Genomic DNA, 26081 nt, shown 5'->3' with positions numbered 1-26081 from the left:
CAAGAAAGGAGTTTACACGGCGCCCGAATGAAACTCTTGTTTCCTGGTTGGTTCGCTGTTGGGACAGTGGGGCCCGTAGCTTGTCTCTGGATGGTAATGAAGCTCGCCAACTAGGTGCCATTGCCAGAGATCAAGCTATTGATAGAGGAATTAGTTGATGTTCGGATGAGGCTGCCTCCCTCTGGGAACGAGTGTTAATAGCTGTGAACGTAAAGTATCCCTTCAAAAGCAGCTTGAAGATTGTGATGACGAAATGGGATACAGTTGAAAAGGGTATCCAGTATTTGAGGGAAATAGGCGTGGTGGAAATGTTCTATGACCCTAACTTTGTTCCTAACCACCCACACCAAGACCGCCACCCTGAAAAAGTGAGGACGATGCCTGAGGTATGGGGGAAACTCGTGACAACAGCACCGGACAAATATGCCGCTACACTAATGTCAGCGTGTGACAGATACAAGGAACAAAAAAGAACACCCTTACTTTATGAATTCTTACACTCCAAAACTATGAACAATTGCTACCCCCCACTCATGCTGCTGTTCCCGCTCTCACAAATGACTGACTAACTGAATGAAGTGCGAGAGCAAGTGTCTCAACTAATCTCAACTAATTAGTCATGACAAACCTGTAGCAGTATCAGAGACGCTTGATGAAGATCAGGATAATCAAAAGAGTCTAATGAAGGAGATGAAGGACATGAAGGAGATGATGAAATTTATGCAAGCCCACCTAACTAAATACGATGAACCTTCCTTCTCACGTGCACCATCAAAAATCTCAGCTGTTAGAGGCAGACGCTCTCCGGCTCAAGTAAGGGATAATACACCGCAAATTGTCTTAGGGTATTACCTACGTGACCATGGAGAAGACATGAGGAAGTGGCAATGTGAAACTACGTTCTCTACTACGAGACCGGGTAAAAGAATTACAAAGCAGATCAACCACCAGTGCAGTTGCTCCTGTTACCACAGGTAATGAATAGAGGGGCCCTGCCCTCAGTCGTGGGGGGAAAGGGATAATAGAGTATATTGGACTGTGTGGATTCGATGGCCTGGCACATCAGAACCACTGAAATATAAGGCACTGGGGGACACTGGTGCACAGTGCACCCTGCTGCCCTCGAGTCAAGAAGGGACAGAATCAATCCATATTTCTGGAGTGACCGGGGGCTCTCAAGAATTGACTGTGTTGGAGGCTGAGATAAGCCTCACTGGTATGGACTGGCAAAAACATCCTATTGTGACGGGCCCAGGGGCTCCATGTATACTAGGTATTGATTATCTCAGAAGGGGGCATTTCAAGGACCCAAGGGGTATCGATGGGCCTTTGGAATAGCTGCTGTAGACCCAGACAACATTAAGCAGCTGTCTGTTTTGCCTGGCCTGTCAGAAGATCCGTCTGTTGTGGGGCTGCTGCGAGTAAAAGAGCAACAGGTACCGATTGCTACAAAAACGGTGCACAGGCGGCAGTACCGCACCAACAGGGATTCTTTGCTCCCCATTCAGAAGTTAATTCGTCAACTAGAGAGCCAGGGAGTGATCAGCAAAACTCACTCGCCTTTTAACAGCCCCATATGGCCAGTGCGTAAAGCCAGTGGAGAATGGAGGCTGATGGTGGACTACCGTGGCCTGAATGAAGTCACACCCCCACTGAGTGCTGCTGTGCCGGACATGTTAGAACTCCAGTATGAACTGGAGTCAAAAGCAGCCAAATGGTATGCCACCACTGACATTGCTAATGCCTTCTTTTCCATTCCTTTGGCCAAAGAATGTAAGCCACAGTTTGCTTTCACATGGAGGGGCGTTCAGTATACCTGGAACCGTTTGCCCCAGGGGTGGAAACACAGCCCGACCATTTGCCATGGGTTGATCCAAACTGTATTGGAACAGGGCAGTGCTCCTGAGCACCTGCAGTACATTGATGTCATCACTGTGTGGGGCGATACAGCAGAAGAAGTCTTCACGAAAGGAGAGGGAATAATCCAAATTCTTCTGAGTGCTGGTTTTCCTATTAAGCAAAGCAAAGTGAAAGGACCTGCCCAGGAGATTCAGTTCCTAAGTATAAAGTGGCAAGATGGCCGTCGTCACATCCCGACAGATGTGATCAACAAAATCACTGCTATGTCTCCACCCACTAGCAAAAGAGAGACACAATCTTTTCTGGGTGCAGTGGGCTTTTGGAGAATGCATGTTCCAATTTACAGCCTCATTGTAAGCCCCCTTTATTATGTGACGTGAATGAGAAATGAGTTTACATGGGGCCCTGAGCAGCAGCAGGCTTTTGAACAGATTAAACAGGAGATAGCCCGTGCCGTGGCCCTAGGGCCAGTACGGACAGGATAAGGTATAAAGAACATCCTCTATACTGCTGCTGGAGAGAACGGTCCAACTTGGAGTCTGTGGCAAAGAGCCACAGGAGAGACCCGAGGCCGACCCCTGGGATTCTGGAGTCGGGCATACAGGGGGTCGGAAGAGGTCTACACTCCAACTGAGAAGGAGATCTTAGCTGCTTACGAGGGGGTTCGGGCTGCTTCTGAAGTAGTCGGTACTGAAACCCAGCTCCTTCTGGCACCTCGACTGCCAGTGCTGAACTGGATGTTTAAAGGAAAGGTTCCCTCCACCCATCATGCTACTGATGCCACTTGCAGCAAGTGGATTGCACTGATTACACAACGAGCACGGATGGGGAACCTCAGCCATCCAGGAATCCTAGAGGTCATCATGGACTGGCCTGAAGGGAATAAGTTTGGTACACCAGCTGAAGAAGAAATTGCATGCTAAAGAAGCCCCACCATAAACTGAACTACCAGAAAATGAAAAGAAATATGCCCTGTTCACAGATGGATCGTGTCCTATTTCAGGGAAGGACTGCAGATGGAAAGTTGATGTGTGGAGCCCCACACGACAAGTTGCAGAGGCCACTGAAGGGAAAGGAGAATCAAGCCAATTTGCAGAGGTAAAGGCTGTCCAGCTGGCCTTAGATGTTGCTGAACGAGAGGGGTGGCCAATGCTTTATTTTTACACTGACTCATGGATGGTGGCAAATGCCTTATGGGGGTGGTTGCAGCAGTGGGAGCAAAATAACTGGCAAAGAAGGGGTAAACCTATTTGGGCTGCTGAACTGTGGAAAGACATTGCTGCCCGAACAAAGAATATGGTTGTGAAGGTGCGCCATGTAGATGCTCATGTGCCCAAGAGTCGGGCTACTGAAGAACAGCAAAACAACCATCAGGTAGACCGAGCTGCCAGAATTGAAGTGGCTCAAATAGACCTGGACTGGCAGAACAAGGGTGAATTATTTCTGGCTCGGTGGGCCCATGAGACCTCAGGTCATCAAGGGAGAGATGCAACATACAAATGGGCTAGAGACCGAGGGGAGGACTTATCTATGGATGCCATTGCACAGGTTATTCATAACTGTGAAACATGTGCCATCATCAAACAAGCCAAGAGGATGAAACCTCTCTGGGAGGAAGGGCGATGGCAAAAGTACAAATACGGGGAGGCATGGCAGGTTGATTCTATCACCTTGCCACGATCTTGCAATGGTAAGCATTATGCGCTTACTTTGGTGGAGGCAACCACTGGGTGGCTTGAAACATATGCAGTACCCCATGCTACCGCCCGAAACACCATACTGGGTCTCGAGAAACAAGTCCTGTGGAGACATGGCACCCCAGAAAGGATTGAGTCAGATAATGGGACTCATTTCAAAAATTCTCTTGTAAATACTTGGGCCAAAGACTGACAGAGGATCTGTCAGTCGTGATGGTCCTAACCAATCCAGTTCCCTACATACTGTAGAGGGAGATGAAGTCCCCATTGTACATGTAAAGAACATGTTAGGAAAGGCAGTTTGGGTTCTTCCAGCTTCTGGAAAGGGCAAACCTCTCCGTGGTACAGTTTTTGCCCAGGGACCAGGATCCACTTGGTGGGTAATGCAAAAGAATGGGGATGTCCAGTGTGTACCACAGGGAAACTTGATGCCGGGGGAGTGCAGTTACTAATTCTATGTATATATATATATATAGCCATGTGTGTGTAATGCATTTTAATCATTTTTTGTTTGTTTGTTTGTTTGTATATATGTATGTATATTTTAAGCATGATGTAACGATGTAGAATAAGGGGAGGAATGTCATGGTTCTGTGTTTTTTAGTTTTTTATTTTGGGTTTCAGTATTCCACATCAAAACATCATGTAGTGTACAGGGCATTAAAGTGTTAATGCCCCAATTCTAGGTACCTATCCCTGTACATTACAGAAGTCACGGGATCTGGCCCTTCCGGGTGGGGGGGGGCGCTCTCTTGCTGCCTTGCAGTGGGTGCTGGACGGTGCTTTCCTAGCCGTTCCAAGCTTTTCAGGTTTGACTCGGTCCCGGGAACTCTCTCTCTCATCTTGTCTGATTTATTGATCTCAGTTTCAGTTAAATTGTATATACTGTGTTATCTTGTATTCCGATATTATAGTAAAATAAGTTTTCCTCCATAGATTGTTGCCGCTGTTCTTTTCCTCCCTTCCTTCCTTCCCATCTTTGTGGGACTAGGGTGGGGGGGGGGTGGGCAGAGGCCTGTTGCCCCCTGTCTCGGACGAAAATTGATCTAGTCAACTCTGTGACAGGGCAGAACAACCCCATGCAGCGTTATAGGCTTGGGGCAGAGTGGCTGGATGAGTGTGAAGAGGAAATGGACCTGGGGGTGTTGGTTGATATTCGCCTGAACATGAGCTGACAGTGTGCCCAGGCGGCCAAGAGGGCCAAAAGCATCCTGGCCTGCATTAGAAATAGTGTGGCCAGCAGGATTAGGGAGGTGATCATCCCCCTGTACTCAGCACTGGTGAGGCCGCACCTCGAGTATTGTGTTCAGTTTTCGGCCCCTCACTACAGGAAATACGTTGAGGCCCTGGAACATGTCCAGAGAAGGGTAACAAAACTGGTGAGGGGTCTGGAGCACAAGTCCTATGAGGAACAGCTGAGGGAGCTGGGATTGTTTAGTCTTGAGAAGAGGAGGCTTAGGGGAGACCTCATTGCACCCTACAACTTCCAGAAGGGAGGTTGTGATGAGGAGGGGTTTGGCCTCTTCTCCCATGCAACAAACAGGACCTGGGGAAATGGCCGCAACTTGTATCAGAGAAGGTTTAGGTTGGACATGAGGAAAAACTATTTCTCTCAGAGAGTCGTCAGGCACTGGAATGGCTGCCCAGGGAGGAGATGGAGTCGTCCCTGGCAGTGTTCAAGAGGCGTCTGGATGAGGAGCTGCAATATATGGTTTAGTAGCTTGTGGTAATAATGAGAAGACGGTTGGAATAGATGATCTTATAGGTCATTTCCAACTTTGTGATTCTATGATTCTACGATTCTACGATTCTATGATTCTATGATTCTATGAATAGTGGGATTGAGTGCACCCTTAGAAATTTGTGGATGATACCAAGCCAAGTGATGCAGTCGAAACATCTCAGGGATGGGATGCCATCCAGAGATACCTAGGCAGGCTTGAGCAGGAGGCCCAGGAGAACCTCTTGAGGTTCAACAAATCCAAGTGCAAGGTCTGCACCTGGATCATGGCAAACTACAATATCAATAAAATCTGGGAGATGTAAGGATAGAGCACAGCCCCACCAAAAAAGACATGGGGGTACTGGTGGATGGCACACTGTACACAAGCCAGCAATGTGTCCTCGAACTGCATCAAAAAAAGCATGGCCAGCAAGGCAAGGGAGGTCATTCTGTCCCTCTACACTGTGCTGGTGAGGCCTCACCTGGAGTGCTGTGTCCAGATGTGGAGTCCTCAGTACAGTAGAGACATGGAGCTCTTGGAGCACATGTAGAGAAGGGCCACAAGAATGATCCACGGTTTGGAACACCTCCCCTATGATGACAGGATGAGAGAGCTGGGGCTGTTCAGCCTGGAGAAGAGAAGGATGCAAGGTGACCTGAAAGTGGCCTGTCAGTATCTAATGGCAAGCTGCAGGAAAGAAGGGTTCAGACTCTTTAGCGAGGTCTGTGGTGATAGAACAAGGGAAATGTTTTTAAGCTCAAAGAGGGGTGATTTAGGTTGGATATAAAGAAAAGATCTTTTACAGTGAGGGTGGTAAGGCACTGGAACAGGTTGCCTAGAGATGTGGTTAATGCTCCATCCCTGGAGACTTTCAAGGCAAGGCTGGATCAGGCCCTGGGCAAGCTCATGGAGCTGTGGTGTCTCTGTTCATCGCAGGGGAGTTGGACTAGATGGCCTTCAGAGGTCCCTTCCAACTCTAAGGATTCTATGATTCTATAAATCTCTTCCAAATTCTTTTTTTTTTTTGTGGAAAAAACAACACCTGACATCTCAAAGCAGTTGCATCAATAGGGCATGACACAGCAGTTTGCACAGGCAGGGTGAACGGCATGGTTAAGCAGCAACCTCCTCCCTTCTGAAAAGGCCAGCTAACCTAACAGACATCACCTTCTCAGTGGAACTAAATTATTGCGGTTGGTCCTGTTTAATATCTTTATTGATGATTTGGACAAAGTGATTGAGTGCACCCTCAGTAAGTTTGCATATGACACCAAGTTGGCAGAAAGTGTCAATATGGCTGAGGGCTGAGGGTAGGAAGGCCCTACAGAGAGATCAATAGGCTGGTTTGATAGGCTGAGGCCAGTTGTTTGAGCTTCATTAAGACAAAGTGTCAGGTACTGCCGTTTGTTCACAACTCCATGCATCGCTACAGGCTTGGGGCAGAGTGGCTGGAAAGCTTTGCGGCAGGAAAGAACCTGAGGGTGTTGGTTGACAGCCAGTTGAATATGAGCCAGCAGTGTGCCCAGGTGGCCAAAAAGGCCAATGGCATCCTGATTGTATCACAAATAGTGTAGTCAGCAGGACTAGGGAGGTGATTGTCCCTCTGTAATCAGCACTGATGAGGCCGTACCTCAAGTACTGTGTTTAGTTTTGGGCCCCTCACTGCAAGGAAGACACTGATGTCATGGTTTTATGATTTTTGGTTATCGGTATTCCACATCATAACATCATGTAGTGCACTGGGAGTTAAACTATTAATGCTCCAGTTCCGGGCACCTGTCTGGAAGAGAAGAAGAACTACATACTCCAGGGGGCTTTGAGTTCAGAGAGGAGATATAACCCCTGGCAAGGTCACCTGATGCTCTCTTCTTCGTCTCCCTGCTGCTCAACCGGACTGCACATCTCACCTCAGCGTTGTGGTGCAAAATCCCTCCGCCCTGCTAATCACGGAACTGGGCCAAACCGGCTCATAAACCGTCGACAACTGAGGACCTGGAGCATGACCAAAGAAGGCCAACGAAGCTGGTGAAGGGTCTGGAAGACAACACTTATGAGGAACGGCTGAGGGAACTGGGATTGCTTAATCTGAAGAGGGAGGAGGCTCAGGGGAGACTTTATTGCTCTCTAGAACTACCTGAAAGGAGGTTGCAGCAAGGTGGGAGTCACCTCTTCTCCCAGGTAACTAGTGACAAGATGAGAAATAATGGTCTCAAGTTGCACCGGGGAGGTACAGATTGAATATTAGGAAAAGTTTCTTCTCAGAACAAGTAGTGAGGCATTGGAACAGGCTGCCCTGGGAAGTGGTGGAGTCCCCATCCCTGGAGGTTTTCAAGGGAAGGGTAGATGTGGTACTGAAGGACATGGTTTAGTGGGCACGGTGGTGTTGAGATGATGGTTTGACTAGATGATATTAGAGGTCTTTTCCAACCTTAATGATTCTATGAATTTAAGATGACCACCATATACTCTTCTATGGGATATGGGACTGTTGGTTTTCCATCCTTTTCACATAGTATATATCATGAAAATGCAAGGGAAATAAGGAGTAAAGACAGTCCCTAAGAATTTCCTGAGATCAGTGTTAGAAAGGAAATAAGTAGCTGCTCACAGAAGTAGTATGAGTCTGGCAATTCAATAACTTTTTAAGATTACACAGAGAAGGAAAGATAGAATCATTACTATTCCATGTTAAGTACAGAAAAGTACAAAGAACTTAAAAGTCACCAAATTTTTAAAAACAGGCAAAAAAAATGAGAACACTTGAAGGCAAAGGGCCTTTAGCAGTGCTTTTGTTTTTTTGTCATCTCTACTTTTTTCTTATTTCAAGCAGATACTGAATGTACTCAATTTTATTAGAGTCAATGCTCACATTGTATTTCTAGAGGTCAAAACTGGTTTGGCTTGAATTATTTATCTGTTACTAGTTAATTCTACAGGCAAACTTTGGGAAAAAGCCTAGCCCTCATACACAAAACAGCCCCTTTGAGAAAAATGTAACTCTTTGAAATTAGCATTTTGCTTCTAAACTAAGCTTCATAGTTCTAACAATTTAATGCAGCACAAACAGTAAGCCAAGAATAAAACTTATAAAAGAAAAAAAATGATAAGGGGAATCTTGCTTTGAACCTCCCAGTGTTAAGTCTGGGATGCAATTGGAAAGTATTTGCATGGTAAACGTACAGTATTTATGAATACAAATAATTTTACTAAGATTTCAATTTGCTTTTAGCTATTATTAAAACGTACCTTACTTCATCAGTTTCTGGGACTTTGGTATATGGTAGAATTGCTCGAACTCTCCTTCTATCCTCCACAGGCTGCAGTTTAAAAGAAGTGAGCAAACATATTACTTTTCCCCTTGATTCTAGTGTAGAATACCTCTCCCCAATATTATGCTATACAGAGGCAAAGGACTGGTAACTATCATTTGTATCCACTTGCAAGTTTTAACTTTTCAAATGGTCAAAAATACTAACTAAGAATCTTTAATTCCTAAAGTTATGTAAGAGCTCTCATTTTGTTTCTAGCCTTGCAGAAATGACAGATAACAAAAACTATAATCATAGAATATCCTGAGTTGGAAGGGACCCATAAGGATCATAAAGACTGACTCCTGGCTCCAGACAAGACCACCTAAAATTCAGACCATATTTCTGCAAGCATTGTCCAAACACTTATATTAAATTCTGGCAGGCTTGGTGCCATGACTGTTTCCCTGGGGAGTCTGTTCCAGTGCGCAACCATACTCTTAGTGAAGAACCTTTTCTTAATCCCCAACTTGACCCTCCCCTGACATAGCTCCATGCCGTTCCCTCAGATCCTGTCGCTATCACCAGAGAAAAGGAATCTATTCCTGCTCCTCCACTCCCCTTCGTGAGGAAGACGTAGGTCACCATGAGGTTGCCACTCAGTATCTTCTTCAATAGGCTGAACAAACCAAGGGATCATCCAATGCCATCCAGACCAGACCTAGACAGGCTTGAGCAGTGAGCCCAGGTGAACCTCATAAGGTTCAACAAGGCCAAGTGCAACGTCATGCACCAGGGTCACACCAATCCCCAATATCAGTACAAGCTGGGGGAAGAAAGGATTGTGCACAGCTCCACCAAAGAGGACTTGGGGGTACTGGTGGATGGCAGCTGGACATGAGCCAGTAATGTGTCCTCACAGCCCAGAAAGCCAACCGTATCCTGGGCTGCATCCAAAGCAGCTTGGCCAGCAGGGCAAGGGAGGTGATCCTGCCCCTCTGCTCTGTGCTGGGGAGTCCTCACCTGGAGTGCTGCATCCAGTTGTGGAGTCCTCAGTACAGGACAGACATGGAGCTGAGTGCGCCCAGAGGAGGGCCACAAAAATGATCCCAGGAATAGAACACCTCCTCTATGAGGACAGGCTGAGAGAGCTGGGGCTGTGCAGCATGGAGAAGAGAAGGCTGCAAGGTGACCTGAGAATGGCCTGTCAGTATCTAAAGGGGAGCTGCAGGAAGGAAGGGGACAGACTTTAGCAGGGTCTGTGGTGATAGAACGAGGGGAAATGGCTTCCAAGCTTAGAGGAGATTTAGGTTGGATATAAGGAAAATTCTTTTACAGTGAGGGTGGTAAGGCACTGGCACAGGTTGCTTAGGGATGTGGTGGATACCCTGTCCCTGGAGAGCCTCAAGGTCAGATTGGAACAGGCTCTGAGCAACCTGATCTAGCTGTAGATGTTGCTGTTCATTGCAAGGGAGTTGGAGTAGATGAACTTCAAAGGTTCCTTCCAACTCAAACAACTCTATGATGATTGTAAAGAATAATTAATCAGCACTGTCATTCAGAATGGGTGGCTTATGGTAGCCTCCATTACATATAGCACCAGCACCCCATTCACTAGACTCTTCACTACATGTCTTGCTTACACCAATGATTTCATCTCTCTAGGACTGAGCCAAGACTTCTAGCTCCCCTTGCTTATTCCTCATGCTGTGTGCATTGGTGTAGAAATATTTCATTGCCCTTGGATTTCTCTTTACTACATCATTGCTGCCAACAAAGACCAATAACGGATAATCAGAAGGCCATACCAGGCTAGTGAGTTTTTGAGTAACATCTTCTACCTGGGCCCCAAGGAGGCAGCAGACTTCCCTATAGGTTGGGTATGGTCAACATATCAGGCTCTCTGTTCCTCTCAGAAGGGAGTCATCTATGACAGTAACACCCCTCTTTTCTTCTTTTCTTTTTCCTTGACAGTGGTGGTCATGATACAGGGAGGCAGTCTTCCTTGCCTTTGGTGACCCCTCCAACCTAGATGGACCATCATTCACATCAATCCACATCATTGTTTAACTGTCCATCAAGTTCCAGAACCTCACACCTGTTGTAAAATGTCACCTTCCTTCTGCCTGGTAGCAAGAGGGTAGGGGATCCTTCATATCTTGTATTATGGCTGGCTGACTCACCTGTCCCAGGGCTAGTAGAGTACAATTTTGACAGTACATCTTCTCAAGACTCTCTGATGCTTCTCAGCCTGCCCACCTCCTCCTGAAGCTCTGGCACTAGGCCAAGCAGTTCTTCTACCTTGGCACATCTCCCACAGGTGTACTCACTGCTGCCATCAGATACTGACAGAAAACTCAGGTATACTCTGCAGCCTGAGACCCAGATGGCTGCATGGTCCCTTGGGAAATCTGAATAGCTACATCAGATCCTGTAGATCCGGAGGTCACAGGGGACACAGAGGACATAGCTTTCTGCAAGGTAGATGCCATAACTAGAAGTCCTTGCAAGCAGGTTACAACTGCCATTTGAAGTGGCAGTGACAGTGCCCTCACTGAATACCATCCTGTGCTTCACCCAGACTGCCACATCCCACCCTGGTTGCTAGTGCTGCCTTCTATGCAAGTGGCAGTTGGCTGCCATTGCTCTTGACCTCACCCAAGCCTCATCAGCTGCTCTCATGAGAACTATCAGCTCCTGGCAGGTCTCTATGCTTCTCTGAAATTTTCCCAGTTGAGGACCCCCCTGTACACCACAATCTCCTGCTCTATTCTGGCTCATACTGATGGCCATGGCAAGTGACTGTTAGTAGTGATTACATCCTGTTTATAACCTCTCACCATTGCTCTTGGCCCTGCCCAAGCCTTGTCAGCCAGTCTCACAAGAGCTGCTGGCTCCTAGAAGGTCTCTTCACTCCTCCGGGATGTCCCCAGTTCAGGAAACCCCTCTGTATGCAGTGATACTCCATTCAGCTGAAGACTGTGACAGCACTAGAGTTGATTATCTTGTTGAGAATATTAAAAAATGGAAATATTATTTTGAAATACTCTAGTAAGTTAGTGTAAAACCTAGCATAGAGGTTGACTACCGTGCAGTCGTGCTCTTTACTAGTCAAGAATTGCACATTTTTATTTACCTCAGTTTACACACAACACTATTACTACATTTGGAGATAACTGCAGTACCTGATATCCAGCTTTATCATTAGACTTTCACTAGAAAGCAATTTAATTTTTTAATTATTACTTTGTATCAGTAAGAATGCAGTTATATATTCCTTATACTTCACCAGACACTGAGACAACTTTAGAATTTGAAGAAGTTTTCTACAGTGGTTTTTTTTCACAGAAAACTATGAATAATCAAAAGTAAGATTAGCAATTATTAATGATAATAATATTCCAGTAAATGACTTCTTAGAATTTTATTACTTGCCTCTGGAGGTGCTACTGGAAAGAATAGTTTTTCCCCCTTCAGCAAACAAGACACATGACTGTAATAACCAATTAGGTCTGAGAGTGAAGCAAAGCGGCGTCCACCAATGTAATAGTCTCCACACATGGCAATAATCCTGTTAATGTAGAAAAGGAAGCTTGTTAGAAGAAAATCTTTTGCTACAAATCATCAGGGATTTCTTGCTGTTTTGTGGATTTTTAAATTATGATAATGTTGAGTTTTTAAAGTATGCTGTCCATACACACACTGTTGAACTAACAAACATTTCATCAGAAATTACTGATGAACATCACATGACAAAAGAATCTTTGAAGACTGTAAAGGAGGCAGAGATTCACAAAAAAAGCAAGCAAATTTGCCATTAGTAGAGATAACAAGATTAACACTTCTGTCATGCAGGACATATACCTTATGTGACAGGCCTGTATAAATTTGGCAAAAGCATCAATATATTTTAGTAACAAATAGCTGCACTTCACTATACTGAGAAATATTCAAGACTTAGTCACTTTTATACAATTAGTGTAGTAGACATACGAAAAAGAAATAATTTCATAATTATGTACTCAATCTAAAAACTTGTTACTGAGTAGGAATAAAGATTATAAGAACATTTCAAATAACAACAAAATTCTTACATAACTGCTTGTCTTAGTCTAATTTTTTTTGCTTTTAAGTACAGGTTCATGAACACACTTGTACCAAAAATGGGAAATATCGTGTCTGTACATACAGCTATGCAACAACAGTTCTAAAAGTAGTCAGAAATAATTTAGTTAAGAATTTATGATTATTAAAATTATGAATACTACACAATAATCATTTCTACAAGGGGGAATAAGTACTTAAGTCAAAGCAAGTAGTATTTTTGATCAGACTAATCAAGTAAACAGCCAGTTATGTACAAGGGCTGCTCCAAAAATAACATGCTCTATTTTATTATGTTGGTCCACAACGTCAGATGCAGATGTTACTAGTATGGCATTAGAGGTCAAACCTTCCCGCTAATATTCCATTACATTTTATTGCTGTGCAGAGGGGCAGTCTGACCAAATGGCAGTTGATATGGAAGAGTGTATGAAGTAAAAGGTGTGTCACTGAATTCTTATATCTAGAAAAAAAGTGCACCCATTGACATTCATTGAGAGGGAGGCCATTCTGCAGTCAGAAAGCTATGATATAGTCGCCATCATGGAAACATGGTGGAATGACTCGCACAGCTGGAGTGCTGTGATGGGTAGCTACCAACTTTTTGAAAGAGATAGGCAACACAGGGAAGGTGGTGGTGTAGCCCTCTATTTTAAGAAAGAATGTGAATGTACTGAAATTAATGATGGTGATGTTAGGGTTCAGAGCTCAGAAGAAAAGCGAAGGCCAGACTGATACTATTGTGGGAGTCTGCTATATACCACCCAACCAGGGTGAAGAGGTGAACAAGGCACTTTATAGGCAGTTGGGTGAGATCTCAAGGTTTCTCCCCCTTGTTCTTGTGGGGGGACTTCAACTTCCCAGACATCTGCTGGATTTATAATACAGCAGATAGGGAACAGTCCTGGAGGTTCCTAGAGTGTGTGGGAGATAACTTCCTGACACAGCTGGTAAAGTAGCCAATGAGGGGAAGCAAAATCCTGGACCTGCTGTTTGTTAACAGAGAAGGTCTTGTGGGGGATGTAAAGCTTGGAGGCCGTCTGGGGCATAGTGATCGTGAAATGCTAGATTTCTTGATCCTCGCTGAACCACAGAGGAGAGTCAGCAGAACTGCCGCCTTGGACTTCCGGAGGGCCAAGTATAGCCTCTTTAGGACCATGGTTGAGAGGGTCCCTTGGGAAGTAGTTTTGGACAGCGTGGGAGCCCGGGAAGGCTGGGAATACTTTAAGGAAGTAATTTTAAAGGTGCAGGAGCAGACTATCCCCAAGTCACGGAAGACGAGCCAATGGGCAAGAAGGCCAGACTGGCTGAACAGAGATCTTTGGCTGGAACTCAAGAGCAAAAGGAAAGTTTATGGTCTCTGGAAGTGTGGGCAAGCTACTTATGATGATTACAGGTATGTAGTTGTCATGGGTTATCCTTAGATATAAGTCCGTGACAGGGGGGCACAGGACCCAGGAAAAAGACAAAAAAAAAGAAGGGGTACGAACGGTTTGCCGCAACCCAGCTGGCCCCGGGCCACGTACGCTCCTGGAGAGGGGAAGGGCAGAGAGTTTTAACAAAGAGAAAACACAGCGGCAACGATCTGAGGAGGAAGGGTAATTTACTGAATCTAACTAAATCAAACAAAACGAGAGAGACGAGAGTATAAAAAAATGAGAGTCAAACCACGATAGTGCGAGGGAAAGCACATGCTTTCTCCACGGCGAGCTGAGACGGCTGAGCCGGGCCAGACAGAGAGCAGCAGACGCTCCGGGTCCTGGCCGCAGCTCCAGCCCACTGCCTCTGCCCGCCAGGTCCTCCGGGGATGCCGCCCCCTCCCCTCCCATCAGGATACTCAAAGAGTCCACAAAAGGCAGTAAATGGAACCAAAATGTTAACTCGTTAACTCCCCCTGGTCCACATGATGTTCTGATGTGGAAGACTGACAACAAAACATCACTAAAGCATAAGTTCAGAGTAAGGCCTTTGGTTTCAGACACTCTTTCTCTTATTTTATTTATTAGCCTCAATTCCAATTATATATTGCATTATAGTGTGTTATCTTGCATTCCAATACCATATTAGTATCCGGAGCAAAAGTCTTATGAGGAGTGGCGAGGGAGCTGGGATTGTTTAGTCTGGAGAAGAGGAGGCTCAGGGGAGACCTCATTGCACTCTACAACTTCCTGAAGGGAGGTTGTGGTGAGGAGGGATTTGGCCTCTTCTCCCAGGCAATGAGCAGGACTAGGGGTAATGGCCGCAAGTTGTATCAGAGGAGGTTTAGGTTAGACATAAGGAAGAACTATTTCTTTCAGAGAGTGGTCAGGCACTGGAATGGCTGCCCAGGGAGGTGGTGGAGTCGCCATCCCTGGCAGTGTTCAAGAGGCGTCTAGACAACATGCTGCGTGATATGGTTTAGTGCTTGTGGTAGCAATGGTGTTGAGGAGATGGTTGGACTAGATGATCTTATAGGTCGTTTCCAACCTTGTGATTCTATGATTCCATGATTTAGTAAATGCACTTTCCTTTTCAGATCATTACTGCTGTTCTGTTTGTAGGCCCATCTCCAATCTCCCTACCATTCCCCCTTTCCCTTTCCCCTTTCCCCTTTCCTAGGGGGTCCCCTGCCCCATTAGTCACAGAACCGAGCCGAACTAGCCCATAAACCATCGACACTTGCCCTTCCCTTCCCCTTTTTGGACCGGTGGGCCTGTCGGCCTGCTGTCCCCATGTCGTGGACAGAGATCTAGACAAACTGTGACAAACTGTTGCCACTCATTCTGTTGCTGCACACCACTGGAAAGAGTCTGACTCCATCCACTTAACTTCCACACTTTAGATATTTATAAGCACTGACAAGACACCCTCTCTCTCCTCTTTTCCAGGCTGAAGAGTCCCAGGTCTCTCAGCTTTTCCTCATAATGGAGATGCTTCAGGCCCCTCATCTTTGCAGCCCTTTGCTGGACTCAATCAAGAAGTTCTGTCTTTCTTGAACTGGGAAGCCCAGAACTAGACAATATTACAAATGTGGCCTCACCAGGGCAGAGCAGAAGGGGAGGATAACCTCTCTAAACCTGCTGCACATCCTTTTTTTAATGTGTCCCAGGATACCATGGGCCTTTGTCATGGTTCTATGTTTTTGTTTTTTTGTTTTTGTTTTTTTTTGTTTTTGGATTTCAGTATTCCACATCAAAACATCATGTAGTGTACGGGGCATTAAAGTGTCACTGCCCCAATTCCAAGTACCTATCCCTGTACATTACAGCAGTCACGAGATCTGGCCCCTCCGGGTGGGGGGGGCGCTCTCTTGCTGCCTGGCAGTGGGTGCTGGAGGGTGCTTTCCTAGTCGTTCCAACCTTTTCAGGTTTGACTCGGTCCCGGGAACTCTCTCTCTTATCTTGCCTGATTTATTAATCTCAATTTCAATTAAATTGTATACAGTGTTATCTTGTATTCCAGTATTATAGTAAAATAAGTTTTCCTCCATAGAGTGTTGCCGCTGTTCTTTTCCTCCTTTCCTTCCTTCCCATTTTTGTGGGACTGGGGTGGGGAGGGCAGAGGCCTGTCACCCCTGTCACGGACACAGATTGATCTGGTCAACTCCGTGACAGATTATTGGCGCCCAATGTGGGGCGACTGCTTTTTAGTTTTTTGAACGAATCTTTTTTTCTCTCTGCTCTTAGAGAGCTTCGTTAGGGAGCATTATCAGTAGTTCAGGTTTCTGTGCTGGAAAACCTGACCTTGAAAGACTAGGCGTACTGCCAGTTTTCTGGGATATTTGTAAACTTTGAGCACTACTTAGTCTGAGTAGTGCCCTTTTTCCTTTTTTTTTCCCTCCTCTTGTTAGCTTCAATTCATTAACCCTTTTTTAGCTAGCATCAGCGATGAACCCCCTCGTTATCGTGGGGATGCTGGGTAAAGGATTTAAAGCAATGGTGTTATTCACAACCTACTGGCCAATAATCCAGCTCATAATTATGTGTTGTGGAATTGCATCCGTATATAACTACCTAAGGGCACTGATGGAGACACCTATGTTTTACCTACTTGCAATGTGGTATGATTTGAATTTTGACATTTACATCCCAGAAGGAATGGCTAATTTTACAAACAACTACATCCCAGAAGGAATGGCTAATTTCACCAACAACTACATCCCAAATGGAGTAGCTAATTTTACAAACAACACGATGTTCAGACCAGTCTCCGGGTTTTCTTCTCGGTTTGTCAAACGTTTTTCGAATCTTGAATTAATACTCATGTTAGTGTGCGTGTCATCAATTCTCCTGAACGTATTCCAACGCATTCTTAGTAAGGGGAAGGAGTCTCCTCCAAAACTAGAGAATGATGATTGGCAGGGGATATGGAGAGGTTTAGGAAAGGTCTTAGAAGCATGGGGACCCGTAGTGTCATGGGATTTTACTCTTCAACACCTGTGGGATCCTGAGAAACTAAGCCAGTATTTGAGTCAGGGACTATGCGGCTTACATAAATCTAAGGAGGTACAACTTATTTGGGGTTTGGCTTGTGCTTACCGTGCCCTATATAATACCATTCTGGAGAGAGAGAGTTTCCGAGCTGAGGTTCAAGCCAAAGGGGAAAATCCCCAAGTCAAATCTAATCAATCACAGGAGACACCAGTAACAATACCAGTTGCTCCTGTGGAGGACAAGAAATGGAAACGAGTGTCTTCGCGTCTTGAACGAAAAAGAGAAGAACAGGAGGAGGAGGAGGAAGATCCAGGCGAGGGGCCGTCCTCAGAACCACCACCATCGCGAAAGGCAAAAGCGAAAACTAAGAGACATGGAGAAGAGAGTGATGAAGAGGAAGTCTCTATTACTACTCGCCGGCCTCTAAAGATGACTGAAATCCAAGGTTCAAGAAAGGAGTTTACATGGCGCCCGAATGAAACTCTTGTGTCCTGGTTGGTTCGCTGTTGGGACAGTGGGGCCCATAGCTTGTCTCTGGATGGTAATGAAGCTCGCCAACTAGGTGCCATTGCCAGAGATCCAGCTATTGATAGAGGAATTAGTCGATGTTCGGATGAGGCTGCCTCCCTCTGGGAACGAGTGTTAATAGCCGTGAAGGAAAAGTATCCCTTCAAAAGCAGCTTGAAGATTGCGATGAAGAAATGGGATACAGTTGAAAAGGGTATCCAGTATTTGAGGGAAATAGGCGTGGTGGAAATGCTGTATGACCCTGACTTTGCTCCTAACCACCCAAACCAAAACCGCATCCCTGAAAAGGTGAGGACAACGCCTGAGATATGGCAGAAAATCGTGACAACAGCACTGGACAAATACGCCGCTACACTAACGTCAGCGTGTGACAGATACCAGGAACAACAGAGAACACCCTTAATTTATGAATTAATTGTTACGCTTCAAAACTACGAACAATTGCTGTCCCCAATGCATGCTGCCGTTGCTGCTATATCAAGAATGACGAAGCAAGTGTCTCAACTGATTAACCGTGACAAACCTGTAGCAGTATCAGAGACTCTGGATGAAGATCAGGATAATCAAAAGAGTCTAATGAAGGAGATCAAGGAGATGAAGGCGATGATGCGAGCCCACCTAACTAAATACGATGAACCTTCCTTCTCACGTGCACCATCAAAGATCTCAGCTGTTAGAAGCAAACGCTCTCCGGCTCAAGTAAGGGGTAATACACCGCGAATTGCCTTATGGTATTACCTACGTGACCATGGAGAAGACATGGGGAAGTGGCATGGTCAACCTACTCCTGTACTACGAGCCCGGGTGAAAGAATTACAAGGCAGATCTACCACCAGTGCAGTTGCTCCAGTTACCACAGGTAATGAATAGAGGGGCCCTGCCCTCAGTCGGGGGGGGAAAGGGATAATAGAGTATATTGGACTGTGTGGATTCGATGGCCTGGCACATCAGAACCACTGAAATATAAGGCCCTGGTGGACACTGGTGCACAGTGCACTCTGATGCCCTCGAGTCACCAAGGGACAGAATCAATCCATATTTCTGGAGTGACCGGGGGCTCTCAAGAATTGACTGTGTTGGAGGCTGAGATAAGCCTCACTGGTAAGGACTGGCAAAAACATCCTATTGTGACGGGCCCAGGGGCTCCATGTATACTAGGTATTGATTATCTCAGAAGGGGGCATTTCAAGGATCCTAAGGGGTATCGATGGGCCTTTGGAATAGCTGCTGTGGACACAGACAACATTAAGCAGCTGTCTGTTTTGCCTGGCCTGTCAGAAGATCCATCTGCTGTGGGGCTGCTGCGAGTAAAAGAGCAACACGTACCGATTGCTACAAAAATGGTACACAGGCGTCAGTACCGCACCAACAGGGATTCTTTGCTCCCCGTTCAGAATTTGATTCGTCAACTAGAGAGCCAGGGAGTGATCAGCAAAACTCACTCGCCTTTTAACAGCCCCATATGGCCAGTGCGTAAAGCCAGTGGAGAATGGAGGCTGACGGTGGACTACCGTGGCCTGAATGAAGTCACACCCCAACGGGGGGCTGCTGTGCCGGACATGGTAGAACTCCAGTATGAACTGGAGTCAAAAGCGGCCAAATGGTATGCCACCATTGACATTGCTAATGCCTTCTTTTCCATTCCTTTGGCCAAAGAATGTAAGCCACAGTTTGCTTTCACATGGAGGGGCGTTCAGTATACCTGGAACCGTTTGCCTCAGGGGTGGAAACACAGCCCGACCATTTGCCATGGGTTGATCCAAACTGTACTGGAACAGGGCAGTGCTCCTGAGCACCTGCAGTACATTGATGTCATCACTGCGTGGGGCGATACAGCAGAAGAAGTCTTTACAAAAGGAGAGCGAATAATCCAAATTCTTCTGAGTGCTGGTTTTGCTATTAAGCGAAGCAAAGTGAAAGGACCTGCCCAGGAGATTCAGTTCCTAGGTATAAAGTGGCAAGATGGCCGTCGTCACATCCCGACAGATGTGATCGACAAAATCACTGCTATGTCTCCACCCACTAGCAAAAGAGAGACACAATCTTTTCTGGGTGCAGTGGGCTTTTGGAGAATGCATGTTCCAAACTACAGCCTCATTGTAAGCCCCCTTTATTATGTGACGCGAATGAGAAATGAGTTTACATGGGGCCCTGAGCAGCAGCAGGCTTTTGAACAGATTAAACAGGAGATAGCCCGTGCCATGGCCCTAGGGCCAGTACGGACGGGACAGGGTATAAAGAACATCCTCTATACTGCTGCTGGAGAGAACGGTCCCACTTGGAATTTCTGGCAAAGAGCCTCACGAGAGACCCGAGGCCGACCCCTAGGATTCTGGAGTCGGGCGTACAGAGGGTCTGAAGAGCGCTACACTCCAACTGAGAAGGAGATCTTAGCTGCTTACGAGGGGGTTCGGGCTGCTTCTGAAGTAGTTGGTACTGAAGCACAGCTCCTTCTGGCACCTCAACTGCCAGTGCTGAACTGGATGTTTAAAGGAAAGGTTCCCTCCACCCATCATGCTACTGATGCCACTTGGAGTAAGTGGATTGCACTGATTACACAACGAGCACGGATGGGGAACCTCAGCCGTCCAGGAATCCTAGAGGTCATCATGGACTGGCCTGAAGGTAAAAAGTTTGGAACACCACCAGGAGAAGAAGTATCACGTGCTAAAGAAGCCCCACCATACAATGAACTACCAGAGAATGAAAAGAAATATGACCTGTTCACAGATGGATCGTGTCGTATTGTGGGAAAGCATCGCAGATGGAAATCTGCTGTGTGGAGCCCCACACGACAAGTTGCAGAGGCCACTGAAGGGAAAGGCGAATCAAGCCAATTTGCAGAGGTAAAGGCTGTCCAACTGGCCTTAGATGTTGCTGAACGGGAGAGGTGGCCAATGCTCTATCTTTACACTGACTTGTGGATGGTAGCGAATGCCTTATGGGGGTGGTTACAGCAGTGGGAGCAAAATAACTGGCAAAGAAGGGGTAAACCTATTTGGGCTGCTGAACTGTGGAAAGACATTGCTGCCCGAACAAAGACTATAGTCGTAAAGGTGCACCATGTAGATGCTCATGTGCCCAAGAGTCGGGCTACTGAAGAACAGCAAAATAACCATCAGGTAGATCGAGCTGCCAGAATTGAGGTGGCTCAAATAGACCTGGACTGGCAGAACAAGGGTGAATTATTTCTGGCTCGGTGGGCCCATGAGACCTCAGGTCATCAAGGGAGAGATGCAACATACAAATGGGCCCGAGACCGAGGGGTGGACTTAACTATGGATGCCATTGCACAGGTTATTCATAACTGTGAAACATGTGCCATCATCAAACAAGCCAAGAGGATGAAACCTCTCTGGGAGGAAGGGCGATGGCAAAAGTACAAATACGGGGAGGCATGGCAGGTTGATTCTATCACCTTGCCACGATCTCACAATGGTAAGCATTATGTGCTTACTATGGTGGAGGCAACCACTGGGTGGCTCGAAACATATGCAGTACCCCATGCTACCGCCCGAAACACCATACTGGGTCTCGAGAAACAAGTCCTGTGGTGACATGGCACCCCAGAAAGGATTGAGTCAGATAATGGGACTCATTTCAAAAATTCTCTTGTAAATACTTGGGCCAAAGATCATGGCATTGAGTGGATTTACCACATTCCCTATCATGCACCAGCCTCTGGTAAAATTGAACGATACAATGGATTGTTAAAAACGATGCTAAAAGCACTGGGTGGCGGAACATTTAAGCACTGGGAGAAGAATTTGGCAGAAGCCACCTGGTTAGTCAATACCAGAGGATCTATCAATTGAGATGGTCCTAACCAATACAGTTCCCTACATACTGTAGAGGGAGATAAAGTCCCTGTTGTACCTGTAAAGAACATGCTACGAAAGGCAGTTTGGGTTCTTCCAGCTTCTGGAAAGGGCAAACCTCTCCGTGGTACAGTTTTTGCCCAGTGACCAGGATCCACTTGGTGGGTAATGCAGAAGAATGGGGATGTTCAATGTGTACCACAAGGAAACTTGATGCTGGGGGAGTGCAGTTACTAATTCTATGTATATGTATATAGCCATGTGTGCATTTTAATCATTTTTTGTTTGTTTGTATATGTGTATATATATATTTTAAGCATGATGTAACGATGTAGAATAAGGGGTGGAATGTCATGGTTCTATGTTTTTGTTTTTTTGTTTTTGTTTTTTTTGTTTTTGGATTTCAGTATTCCACATCAAAACATCATGTAGTGTACGGGGCATTAAAGTGTCACTGCCCCAATTCCAAGTACCTATCCCTGTACATTACAGCAGTCACAGGATCTGGCCCTTCCGGGTGGGGGGGACGCTCTCTTGCTGCCTTGCAGTGGGTGCTGGACGGTGCTTTCCTAGCCGTTCCAACCTTTTCAGGTTTGACTCGGTCCCGGGAACTCTCTCTCTTGTCTGATTTATCTCTCTATCTTGTCTGATTTATTAATCTCAATTTCAATTAAATTGTATATAGTGTTATCTTGTATTCCAGTATTATAGTAAAATAAGTTTTCCTCCATAGAGTGTTGCCGCTGTTCTTTTCCTCCTTTCCTTCCTTCCCATTTTTGTGGGACTGGGGTGGGGAGGGGAGGGCAGAGGCCTGTCGCCCCTGTCATGGACATAGATTGATCTGGTCAACTCCGTGACAGCCTTCTTAGCCACCACGGCACACTGCTGGCTCTCAGCCAATCTGTTGTCCACCAGGATGAATAAGTCCTTCTCAGAGCTGCTTTCAATCAAGTCAGCCCCTAACCTGAACTGATGCATGCAGTTATTCCTCCCCAGGTGCAGGATACTACATTCCCCCTTGTTGAACCTCATTAGGTTCTTCTCTGCCCAACTCTCCAGCCTGTCCAGTTCTTGCTTAATGTCAGCACAGCCTTCTGGTGTTTCAGTCACTTCTCACACCTTTGTAACATCAGAAAATGTGCTGAGAGTGCACTCTGGCCCTTCATCCAGGTCACTGATAAAGGTGTTGAAGAAGATTGACCCAGTACAGACCCCTGGGGAACAGGACGTCACAGGCCTCCAACTGTGGGAATCAAATGTTGTTTCTGCATTAGAATTGTATAATATTATTTTTATTTTATGATCTCCGCTATCATAGTTCTTTTTGGGAGTCCTTCTACTTAACTTGGGGAAGATCTCTGATAAGTTTACATCACTTATCGTATAGACGAACCTTCCCAGAAACGCACACTCTGTATATATGTGTATATATGTGTATTTTGTCATACACACTGCAAGAATATCCTGCAGGAGAGCAAACCAGAGAACAAGCCATGGCATGCCCGAAGAAGCGCCTGAAGAGACATTGGGAAGGCCTGTCATCATCCCCCAGTGCTCTTTGTTTAACGATGATGACTTTAAAGAAAATCACCATATCAATAGGACAAGGAGAGCACAGAGACATCTTGGAAACAACAGGATGACTACTGACTGGCACCAGATAACAAATAAATTAACAAGTAAATAGCAAATGTAAACCTTCTGATAAGATTGTGAACCTGGAGTACCCAGCCATTGGGGAAACAGGGGAGGGGGGAGGCAAGGGGGAGAAAACAGGGTATAAAGGCTGTCATGTTGTGTCCATAGGAGCGCTCCTGCGTGCGGTACGCCCGCCATTGCAATTGCGAATAAATTCTGCTGTTATGCGAGATACCGTCCTGACAAAATTACTTGGATTATTTCCAACAATTTGGGGGCTCGTCCCCATTTATTATCATCTCTTTAGGAATTTCCCTACTGCCCTGCACAGGATAGGTGCACCCCGCTGATTTCAGCGGTCCTGTCTGGGTGGTGAGGTGACTCCTTGGTACGGCCGATAAAAAACCGAGACTGTTACATAAAGGACGGGCTCTGTGAAAGCCAAGGGCAGGTAGACACGGGTGTTGGCCATTGCGACCCGGTAACTTCATGCATGGACCAAGGTAAGGGGATTTAACTCTTTCCTTAGGGGTTGGTTGAGACTCTTGAGTGTGTGTGACTGAGATGCGATGTCAGTGCGAATCGAGTGCTGAGTCCAGACCTGCGGTTCCATTGTCCCGCGAGGGGCACGGCCAGGGACAGATGAAGCGGCTGTGTTGGTGAAAGGTAGAGTGTCGGGAGGGAACTGTTGGTGTGCGGTACCCTGTGCACTTGACAAAGTGCCAGCAGTACACCCCTATTAATCCGAGATAGGAGTATAGTACTCCTGAGGGATTGGGCCCAAAATCCGAGAATCAGAGTGTGGTAACCTGTGAGCTGGGGAGTTCACGGTAGCATCCTCGAGGGATGGGTAATAGGAGTTCCCGAGAGCAGGGGAAAAAGGTCCCCAGAATGGTGCCTAGAGAGAGCCAGCCCCTTGGGAGAAGTGGTTCAAAATTGGAAAATAATCCCAAAACTAGGAAAAGAACAGTGAAAAGATGTTTAAATACTGTATACTGTAGAGAGCCACTACAGGGAAAGTCATTATTTTGACCAAAACAAGAGACTGAGGAAAATTGGGCCTATCAGACTTTGTACTTATATGTAAACAGTAAGACTCCTTTTCTGAAACAGAATTGGCTTAGATCGCTTAATGAGTGCAAGAAGTACAGAAATTGTGGGAAACAGATGTTGTTTCTACATTAGAATTGTATAATGTTATTTTTGTTTTATGATCTCCGCTGTCGTGGTTTTTTTGGGAGTCCCTCTACTTAGCCTGGGGAGAATCTCTAATAAGTTTAGATCACTTATTGTATAGACGAACCTTCCCAGGAACGCACACTCCGTATACACACTCCAAGAATATCCTGCAGGAGAGCAAACCAGGAAACAAGCCATGGCATGCCCGAGGAAGCGCCTGACATTGGGAAGGCCTGACATCATCCTCCAGTGCTCTTTGTTTAACGATGATGACTTCAAAGAAAATTACCATATCAATAGGACAAGGAGAGCACCGAGACATCTTGGAGACAACAGGATGACTATCGACTGGCAACAGATAACAAATAAACTAACAAGTAAACAACAGATGTAAACCTTCTGATATGATTGTGAACCTGGAGTACCCAGCCAGTGGGGAAACAGGGGGGGGGGGAGGCAAAGGGGAGAAAACAGGGTATAAAGGCTGTCATGTTGTGTCCATAGGCGCGCTCCTACTTGTGGGACACCCGCCATTGCAATCGCGAATAAATTCTGCTTTTATCAGAGATACCGTCCTGAAAAAAATTACTTGGATTATTTCCAACAATTTGGGGGCTCGTCCGGGATTATTATCGCCTCTTTGAGAGTTTTCCTACTGCCCTGCACAGGATAGGTGCACCCCGCTGATTTCAGCGGTCCTGTCTGGGTGGTAGGGTGACTCCTTTGTACGGCCGATAAAAAACCGAGACTGTTTCATAAAGGACGGACTCTGTGAAAGCCAAGGGGCAGGAAGGCACATGTATTGGCCATTGTGACCCGGTAACTTCGTGTACGGACCAAGGTAAGGGAATTTAATTCTTGCCTTGGGGTTCAGTGGAGACTCGAGTGAGTGTGTGTGACTGAGACGCACTTTCAGTGCGAAGCGAGTGCTGAGTCCAGACCTGCGGTTCCGTTGTCCCGCGAGGGGCACAGCCAGGGACGGACGAAGCGGCTGTGTTGGTGAAAGGAAAAGTCTCGGGAGGGAGCTGTTGGTGTGCGGTACCCTGTGCACTTGACGAAGTGCCAGCAGTACACCCCTATTAATCCAAGAATCGGAGTAAGATACTCCGGAGGGATTGACCCTAAAATCCGAGAATCGGAGTGTGGTAACCTGTGGACTAGGTAGTTCACAGTAGCATTCCGGAGGGATGGGGAATAGGAGCTCCCAAGAACAAGGGAAAAGGGTCCCCAAAATTGTGCCTAAAGATAGCCCCTTGGGAAAAATGCTTCAGAATTGGAAAGATGATCACAAAACTAGGGACAAGGATAAGAAAAAGATGCTTAAATATTGTGTACAGATATGGCCTAGAGAGCCAATACAAGGAAAATCAATATTCTGGCCAGAATATGGATCTGACAAAAATTGGGTGTGTCAGATTTTGAATTCATATGTAAAGAATAAAACCCCCTTTTCAAGGGAGGAATCAGAATACGCTTCTTGTTGGATTCAAGAAGCCAGTCTGTTAGTAGTAAGGAAAAGTCCGGACCAGGAAAGGGAGGAATTAGAAAAGACAACTAATCAATGGGACCCCCTAAAGAATTTACCTCCCCCATATAATCCCAATACAGCACCGGGGGCAATAGCCGTAGGCCCAGAAAGAGAAAATGGGGGAGTAGAGTCATTTCACAGGAAGGAAAGCATGCTGGGCTCAGGAAAGAATTAGAACGATGCAAAAAAGATATTGAAAATTTTCCCTTCCCTAAAACTAACCATATTAACTTCCCCATGTATCCCTTACGGGAAGTTCCACTGGGACAAGGGGAAATAGGTTATGTAAATTCCCCACTCACTAGTGGAGAAGTGAGGAATTTTAAGGAGATGAAATCCTTAACT

General features: G+C 46.1%; 2 protein-coding genes across 14 annotated transcripts in view; one reads left to right on the top strand and one right to left on the bottom strand.

Moving 5' to 3' along the window:
- LOC125686442 (uncharacterized) overlaps positions 1–26081 on the top strand; it is a 161036-nt gene that overhangs the window by 16783 nt on the left and 118172 nt on the right. The gene's annotated exons all lie outside the window — the stretch shown is intronic.
- Positions 1–26081, bottom strand: part of LOC125686409 (ras GTPase-activating protein 1-like) — a 259593-nt gene that overhangs the window by 187084 nt on the left and 46428 nt on the right. For all 13 annotated transcript variants that reach the window (XR_007373789.1, XR_007373787.1, XR_007373788.1 and 10 more), the window contains exons 3-4: positions 11965–12100; positions 8528–8598 (exon numbers count right to left, since the gene is read on the bottom strand). Coding sequence is in view for 10 of the 13 variants with exons in the window: in XM_048930352.1 (XP_048786309.1) it covers positions 8528–8598; positions 11965–12100 (207 nt within the window). In the remaining 3 variants the exon portion in view is untranslated. The remainder of the gene's footprint in view (positions 1–8527; positions 8599–11964; positions 12101–26081) is intronic.

Source organism: Lagopus muta, chromosome W (assembly GCF_023343835.1).
Source record: "Lagopus muta isolate bLagMut1 chromosome W, bLagMut1 primary, whole genome shotgun sequence".
In the NCBI taxonomy this organism is placed as follows: Eukaryota; Metazoa; Chordata; class Aves; order Galliformes; family Phasianidae; genus Lagopus; species Lagopus muta.
Note: the sequence above shows the minus strand (reverse complement) of the source record. Positions and strands in the feature narration are given on the sequence as shown.